At 57.1% G+C, this 8303-nt stretch overlaps 1 protein-coding gene across 1 annotated transcript; it reads right to left on the bottom strand.

Moving 5' to 3' along the window:
• Positions 1 to 2949: 2949 nt before the first annotated feature.
• ENTPD2 (ectonucleoside triphosphate diphosphohydrolase 2) lies at positions 2950 to 7810 on the bottom strand. Its single transcript, XM_009077615.1, has 8 exons — positions 7693 to 7810; positions 7084 to 7234; positions 5730 to 5889; positions 5403 to 5630; positions 4816 to 5082; positions 4515 to 4634; positions 4105 to 4239; positions 2950 to 3150 (listed from the first exon to the last, which is right to left on the bottom strand). The coding sequence occupies exons 1-8, from the start codon at positions 7769 to 7771 to the stop codon at positions 2950 to 2952; spliced, it is 1341 nt and encodes a 446-aa protein (XP_009075863.1). The 5' UTR covers positions 7772 to 7810.
• Positions 7811 to 8303: the final 493 nt, after the last annotated feature.

Raw genomic sequence — 8303 nt, 5'->3', positions numbered from 1 at the left:
GGTAAGGGATGGAGAAAGCAACTGAGATGTGGAGGGGTTTGCTGCCCTGTGGGGGGGCAGAGCTGGGGGAACACCAGGACAGGCACTGCTGGGCAGTTTCCATGCCTGCTTGCTGCTCTCCCCACTGTGCCTTGAGTTCCCAAAGCTGGGCCCACCTGAAGAGGCTTTTTACTGGGACTCTGTGGCTCTCTGCCCACCCTGACAAACACACCAGGGCAGTTGGGGGTCCTGGAAGCTTGTTCTTTCTGTTACAGAAAACCTGCCGAGCATGGAGGACAGGGTCAGCACCACACAGTCAGTGAGGAGGAACAGGTACGGGGACGTGGTGGAGTAGCTGACAGAGCACAGCGTACCATGCCCATGTCCTGCTTCACCCCTCCTGCCTGCCTGGCCTGCTGCTGCCCATGTTGGCTGCCAAGCTGCGTGGCTTGGTGGAACTGCTGGAAAACTCAGAGGAGCTGATCCTGCAGTGAGAGCATGGTGGAGACACCACAGGGATTGCTGCTGCCTGCCCCGCAGCCTCTGAACATTGCACTAGGAGTACAATAAAAGTTGAGAGCTGAAGGCAGTCATTATGGATAAGGCGAAGACTGGTGGTGGGACAGGCAGAGCAAGTGCTCAGTATCACCCCAAGGCAACCTCTGCAGTGAATGCTGGAGCAGAGAGCCTCAGTCCTTCTGAGGTGGTAGCACCCTTGTCAGCACGGGGATTGCCTTGAGGTGGCTGCAGGCATGGACAGGTCTGGGCTAAGTGTGAGGGCAGAGCTGTTGCAGTGTTGCAGCTTGGTTCCCTGAGCCCAGACAGTCCCAGTGTGTCTGCCTCTGCAGCAGGCTTTTCTCACCTGCCTGAACAGGGCTGAGCTGAGCCCTGCAGCTCTGTGGCCTCTCAGGGTGTCTCTTCTGCCCCTGCAACGGGGGTGACCATGTGCAGTGCCTACCCCGCCCTGGCCAGGGCATGTCATCTGGCCAGTCTCAGATTGCCCAGCCAGAACCATTACTAGTCAGCAAGGGAATGGTACTGTCTCAGATCCCATGCACCCAGAGGGGCATGTGGGGCCATTTTTTCCTAATGGCAAACTCAGAGTCCTGACTAGGTAAACTGGCTGCTCTTGGTGAGTGTTCAGCTCTGATTCGGCTGCAGCTGAAGTCCTTAGAAGAGGAAACCTAGCCTGGGTTCTGGAAACTGCCTGGGTTCTTGGAGCAGCGTTTCAGCTTAAGGACCAGAAGTGGCTCCTCCTTCCGTGTGGGATCCGGAGGCAGGCTCAGTCTATGCTGGGGAGATGAGGGATGTGGAAGGAAACAGCTCTGGGGCTCCGAACATCATCTGAATTGGAATCAGGTTCTCCCTGTGCAAAGGGATGGGGAGCAGCCAGTGGAACAAGTAAGAGCAGAGTGCTGCGGGCAATGAGTGGGTTAAGCCAAAAAACGTCGTTCATGAGCAGGAAAGGGTGCTGGGAAGTGACAGAGCTCCTGCTGCCGGCAGGAGCATGGAGAGCAGTGAGAAACCACAGCTCCCTACAGCTATTCCTCTCCTGGGTGTGCAGGGAATGGGCAGGGTGGGGAGCTTCCAGATGGATTGGGGAGCTGGGACCAGCCCACATAGCTGCTGGGTGCTGGGATGTGTGCCATGGTGTCTTTGAGCTGCAAGTGACTGCACCAGCAAGTGTGGGCTGCTCTGCTGCCATGCTTAGGCACCAGCACTGCACCCTAGAGCAGCCTGGCCATGTGTTGTCTGTGTGTGGAGGCTGTGGCAGTGACAAGTGCTGCCTGCTCCCAGCCTCGGGGTGACCACCTCGAGCACTGGGGAAAGCTGATCTTGGCCACTGTGGCTGGAACTCCTCCACCACCAGCTGGGCCTGGATCTAGAGTGAGGTTTCCAGCCCACCTTGGTCCATCCTGGGATGGGGTCTCCAGGCTAGTAGAGTGAACAAAGCTATGATGGTATCTTGACCTGTGGCTATGACCACCTATGGTTCTGCCTCTGTGGGACAGCCAGGCTGATAACACCTGTTGCTGATCAGGAGCCACCGAGCCATAGCAGTGGTTACACAGGTTTATTTCTGATTAAAAAAAAACAAACCAAAACAAAACCAAAACTTCTGCATGTTTGCACACTCTTGTTCTTGCTCAGTTGGAAATGGAGGTGCATCCTCCCAGCTGCCTGGTGGTGCTGGGCTCACATCCCTGTGTGGAGCAAAGCCCTGCTCCTGCAGCCAGCCCATCGACTCTGCGCTGGCAGGGCCATGCTCCACTGAGCCACAGGGACTGGAGGAGCTTCTGGCTGTGGCAAAGACAAGTCTGGCACAGGAGCCACAGGGCTGGAGAAGGCACCACATCTGCTTGCTGAAGCAGGGCCTGGAAGCTTCCTGCTCCCCATGTGTGGTTGTTGTTAAGTCCTTACCCAAAGCTGAGGCCAGTGGAAGTGCAAACCAAGATCTGGCCCTCAGGAAGGTCAGTGGGTGTGTGTATTGGCCAGAAAGACAGTGTGGGCTCCAGGTGATGCCCAGAGCTCCCTAGGAGGCAGGGACAGGCTAGCAACGTCAGCTATAAGGACTAGCATAAGTAATATTCCCCACCCACCCCATACACATGAATTTGAATCCTGCTGTTGCCTGGGCTCACTGGTCCAGTCCAGCTCTACTCTGGTGGCAGAAAGTTGTCCCAGCTCTGAATGTCCCATTCCTGAGCCTGCTCCAGGGTTCATCTCTGAGTGGTATTGGGAAACCTTTAAGCCCTTCTCCTGCAGAGCCAGTGGTCCTCTTCTGTCCCTCCTTTCCTGCAGCTTGAGGGCAAGGTGACAGTAAAAGGGGACAGCTTTTCTTCAGAGATGGTGTCAGGCCTTGGAGGAGGCCATCGAGCACTCGCCTCATCCCTAGTGTTCAGGCCATGGAGACTCCAGCAGGTAGGACGGTGCCGGGTCCTGGAGACATGGCCCACCCTGTCCCTGCTGTCAGATCACGCTGGACTTGCTGTGCCGGAGCAGGCAACCAGCAGTCACCAGGGATGTCAGGGTGGTGACCACAAAGAGCAGGATGAGGATGACCCAGTAGTTGTACAGCATACTTTTGTGGGAGGAGGGCTTCTCTGCTGGGATCATGTTGGTGAGGTTCAGCATGTAGCCCAGGGCCCAGCCAATGGAGGTTTCTCCTGCCTGTGGAAACAGTATGGCATGGTCACCATCTGGCCAGCCCAGCTCTGTGGACCTCAAGAGACTTTAGAATCATGGAATCATTAAGGTTGGAAAAGATGTCTCAACTCCAACCATTCCCCCAGCACTGCCAAGGCCACCACTAAACCATGTCTCCAAGTGCCACATCCAGATGTTTTTCAAATCCTTCCAGGGATGGTGACTCCACCATTGCTCTGGGCAGCCTGTGCCAATACCTGACCACCCTTTCTGTGAAGGAATTTTCCCTAAAATCCAACCTAAAACCTCCCCTGGTGCAACTTGAGGCTGTTTCCTTTTGTCCTGTCACTTGTTCCGTGGGAGCAGAGCCTGACCCCACCTACAACCTCCTGTCAGGGGGTTGGAGAGAGCAAGAAGGGCCTCCCTGAGCCTCCTTTTCTCCAGGCTGAGCCCCCACAGCTCTCATCAGCTGCTCCTCATCAGACACGCTCCAGACCTTCTAGGGACCACCTCAGTGTCAGCCCAAGGGAGCAGAAGGGTATGGGGGAGCCCACACCACCCTGAGTCCTTGCTTGCCCATGAGCCCAGCCAGCCCAGGGACAGAGCAGTGACCATCTTGTGCTGAACTGGGCTCATCCTCATCTGCTCAGGCCAGTCCTGATCTTGTTGCCCATCCCATGGAGTGTGCAGACAGAAGTGGGATCTTGCCCTGAGGTAACGTCCCAAAAAGCCTGAGCAAAGCACTGTTTGGGATGACTGGTATCTTGAGGGCCAAGGAAGGACTCAAGGACCTGACCCCATGACCAACCTACCGCCAGCTCAGCAGCTGATTTATTTTTCCATCCCCCAGGAGATCCACTCAAAAACTGAGAGTTCCCTGAGATCTTCCTTCACTCTGCTTGGTTCTTTCCCCTGCACCTGCAGGGCTCTTTGGCCTAACTCCAAAGAGATCCCATGGATCGGTGATGTGCTACCCACCTTCTTCTGGAAGGCAATGTTGGGGAAGGAGTGGTTGTTGAAGTTGTAGCCCTTGGTGGTGAGCAAATACACGAACTTGCTGACAGCACAGTAATCTGGCAGCCTCTTTTCCAGCTTGGGAGCTTTCTGGAGCAGCTGGGTGGGATGCATGGAGGGAAAGAAAAGAGAGGTCAAGCCAGCAGGGGCCAGGCTTTGTCTGTGGCCTGAAGCTCTGGGTGGTTGTAGCTGTCTGGCCAAGGCTGCCTGTACCCACCTGAGCCCCTCCTGGTCCCATGTGAGAGTCAGCATTCACCTTTCCCCTACTCCATGGGTGCCAGGACACCCAGTCCCCTCCACAGGTTGCTCTCAGAGCCTGGGTGATGCCCCACACAAAGCAGCCCTCTCCTCCCCATTGTGCCCAGGGAGCCCACCTTGCTCCAGCTGGTGGCACAGATGGTCTCTGCAGCATCCTCCAGGTCACTGGGCAGGTGCACGGGTCTCCCCATCACGGTCTGGATGAAGTCCACCGTGTAGAAGAAGGCAGAGAAGGCCTGATGGAGGGGAGGGAGCAGCTGTGGGACAAGCTCAGAGCAAGCCCTCTCACCCTGAGCAGACACTGACCGGTGTGGTGGGCAGGAGTGACTGGCTTTGCAGAGCTGGAGGTCTGGCTTTGGCACCACAACCTGCTCACCCGCCAGCCAGACCAGCACCCTGCTCCATATTTGGACTTACAATGAAGTTTCCTGAAACCTTTGGCTGGAAAACACCATCAAAGGAGCAGTGGGAGAAGGAGCAGGTGGTGAAGTTGAAGAGCTGGCTGACGTACTGAGTGCAGAGGGTCCCATTCCCTGTGCCGACCAAGGTGATAGTGGTGTTGAGGGCAAGGCTTGGTCTCTCCCTCTCTGTGCAGGGACTGTTATATACACTGCTCAGTGCCAGGCTCTTCTGGTAGCCCGTGGGCCAGCAGGGATGGTGGACAGTTGCTTGGTAGTTCTCAGCCTGCCAGAGGAGGGACACATGAGATGTGTGAGCTGTGCCATAGCCCTGGCTCCCCCAGAGCTTGGGCAGTGGGACAGAGAGCAGCTGCCACAAGTGTCTCAAGATGGCTTGGCGTGTCTTGGCTCTAGCTGAGGGGGACATCACCTTATGAGCATGGTGGCAGGAAGCCCTGGGAACTTGGGAGAGGGTTGGGGACAAAACCCAAGAGTTGGCTGGGAAAGGTGTTCAGCTGGCCCAGGGCTGGGGCGGCAACACCAGGAGGAGAGGGGGGCAGCTGTGGGGATGTGACAGCCAACACCCATGTCAAGGACATGCTGTACCTGGAGGAGCTTGGAGAGCAGTCTCTTGAGGACCTGGTCCCTCCCGTAGCAGAGGAAGCTGTGGGTGTACACTTTGTATGCCTGGCCATACAGCTTCAGCATCACCTCATTTCTGGGGTTTTCAATAATATCTCTAGTTTCAAAGGTGATCTGTGTGGAAGCACCCCCAAAGTCCATGGCCCCCAGGGTCTTCTTCTGAGGCTGGATCCATTCTCCAAGCCACCCACGCTGAGCCAGGAAGACAAGAGTAAGCATAAGGATGTGATGAGCAGTGGGACAGCCCAGCCACCACAGCCATCCTGCTGGGTGCCACCATCCTCTGCCCACCTTGATGAAGTTCTCCAGGAGGTAGTTTGCAGTGACCCAGCCGAAGACCCCTTCCTCTTCTCCTGACAGGATCTTTGCCCCCCGGAAATCAAAGGGATATGACTTCAGTGTGGCCATCACGGCTCCGAGGACAGCGTCTGACGCCTGTGAGTCTGCAATGCTGCAGGCCAGGCAAGAGGCAGTGTGACTGGGCTGTGCCAGGGTGTGGTGAGCAGAGTCCCCCCAGCCCATGCAGCCCTTGGGACCAGCACTGCCATGGCAGGTGGGCAGGAGGCAGGTGAATGCCCCATAGGGACAGGGATGTCCCCAAAACCCCAGCTAACTTCTCTTGTCTCTGTCAGAGGCAGGTGGCAAGTGTGGTCCCTCCTCCTGAGAGGATGGGATTCATCCCTCTTGGACTGGGTGAGATGAACACAACTCCCTCCTCTGTGTGTTTTTCTGGGATTGTTGCTGCATCCCATCAGCTTGGCAGTGGCTGCAGGGGGATTTTCTTCCTAGCTAGCCAGAGTCACAGTTTCATAGTTTCATAGCATGTTAAGCAGGAACATGCAGGGTCACTGCTGGGAGGCACCTCAGGGCTGGGAGGCAGTATGGGAGAGAGAGAGAGAGATCCCTTGGCTGAGCCATGGCAAAGGATCACAGCACCTGCTCTCCTGCCCTCATGCTGCAGTGGGTTCACTGCTGCCAGCCCTGAAACAGGTCCTGCAGCCAGGCCATTCCAGGCACCTTGCAGTGCCCTTCCTGCCATGGTGGTGGGAAATGAATCTGTCCTGCCTGTGCCGTCATCTGCCTTATGTCATCCTCTGCCTGTGCCATCATAGTATGTTAAGGGGTTGGCGTGGAGCTGAGAGATCATCCAGCCCCAATCCCCTGCCCTGGGCAGGGACACCTCCCATGAGAGCAGGTTGCTCAAGGCTTTAGCCAACCTAGCTTTGAACACTGCCAGGGTTGGGGCAGTCACAGCCTCCCTGGGCAACCCGTGCCAATGTCTAGCCCCCCTCACAGCAAAATCTTCCTCCTAATATCTGATCTAAATTTTCCTCTTTCAGTTTGTACCCATTCCTCCTTATCCTGTCCCTGCAGTTCCTAACAAGTTTGAGTGGGTAATCCTGGTGCTGGCCCCACACCAGTCCCTTTCCACTAGGGCTGTGCTGGCTTGTGCCCTTCAGAGCACCACCTGCTCTGAAAGGCAGGACCACCTCTGCAGGCCACATAGAGCTGGGTAGCTGGGGTATGAGGGGCTTTGCCTAGCAAAGGGACAACACTGCAGCTGTCCTTCACCACCTCCACCCCTGCCATGGGTGGCAAGGTGGCATGGCAGGGTGGCACAGAGAGCCCCCGAGTGAACACTCACTTGAGCAGGCGCATGCCAGCTGTGGCACCCAGGTAGAGTGGGGTGCCCATGTGCTTCTCCTTGGGTACATCTCTCAGGGCCTGGTTCAGGCAGTGCTCCAGGCTTGTCCCAGCAGCCGGAGGGTTTGAGCTGTAGCTGGAGATGCCAGGACCTGCAGAGAGGAAACAGCATTGCTCCCTGCAGGTCAGGGGATGATGCTCAGTGGGCAGCTTTGTCCCTCCCAGGCTATCCAAAAGGCAGGTTTCTGTGGCCATGGAGCCATCAAGGGTCCAGTCACATCGGCCTGTCCACACCATGTCCCCCACTGGCTGACAGCCTGGTTGCTCAAATGAATAGTGGAAAACTAATCCTGGCTCCTCACTGGGCTAGGCAGGGAGCTGGATTGTTTCCTGGTGGTTCAGTGCCTGCCAGGAAAAGATAAACCACAAGTATGCATGTCTGCAAGCCTCGTGGGGAGTTGGGAGAGGTATGGGAACAGAGCTGAACCCCTTTTGACACCTCACTCTGCTGGTGAGTTCAGAGGGAGGCACTGGCACCATGGTGCCCTGCCCCAGGGATGTGACAGGCCCCACCACCAGTCCCTGGCCCTGTGCCCAGGCCAGCCCTTACCGTCCACATCACACATGCTGTGCTCGCTGACCACCCCGGTGTCGTTCTCCTTGTCCGCAGGCCACTTGTAGACGAACATGGCGGTGTGGGAGGACCCGGCATCTAGCACAATTCCATACTGCAAGGGGAGGCACTGGGTCAGGCCTGGAGGCAGGAGGCCCCTGGCTGCTCCACGACTTCCCAAAGGAATGCACAGGGGCTCAGTGCACAGCTGCTCCTGCCCTGGCAGTGCCCAGCAGCTCCTGAGCATCATCTGGCAAAGGCAAGCTCTGCTCAGCCCTTCCTGGCCTGGCTGTGCCCACACGTGCTCACACAGGGCACTGCCTGGAATGTGACTGGGAGCAAGATACTGGCCACCTGGGATGCCACATGGCATGGCACAGGCACTCTGGCTTTTTGGGCATGGGGACCCCCTTGAGTGCAGCCTGGGGGTCTCTTTCTCTGCTGCACGCTCCCATCTCTCCAGTATCCCTCTTGGCAGCCCATATCCATGCCGAGCCATGTAAGCAGGTCCCTGGGGCCGGTGCAGGGGAGGGACACCTGAAGTGGCCCCTTGGGATGCGCTCACCAAAGAAGGGCAGCCAGGCATCTCGTCCCTCCTGCCCTTGTAT

The sequence above is a fragment of the Acanthisitta chloris genome, unplaced genomic scaffold, assembly GCF_000695815.1.
Source record: "Acanthisitta chloris isolate BGI_N310 unplaced genomic scaffold, ASM69581v1 scaffold27196, whole genome shotgun sequence".
Classification (NCBI taxonomy): domain Eukaryota; kingdom Metazoa; phylum Chordata; class Aves; order Passeriformes; family Acanthisittidae; genus Acanthisitta; species Acanthisitta chloris.
This window is presented reverse-complemented; position numbering and strand designations above follow the sequence as displayed.

What these genes read in the sequence shown, in the direction of transcription:
- ENTPD2 (XM_009077615.1), bottom strand. Translation starts at nt 7,771, where the DNA reads ATGTTCGTCTACAAGTGGCCTGCGGACAAGGAGAACGACACCGGGGTG. An exon ending in CAGCATGTGTGATGTGGACG is followed by an intron (nt 7,235 to 7,692) that starts GTAAGGGCTGGC and finishes TCCTCTCTGCAG; the next exon opens with GTCCTGGCATCTCCAGCTAC. An exon ending in GTGCCACCAGCTGGAGCAAG is followed by an intron (nt 4,240 to 4,514) that starts GTGGGCTCCCTG and finishes CATCCCACCCAG; the next exon opens with CTGCTCCAGAAAGCTCCCAA.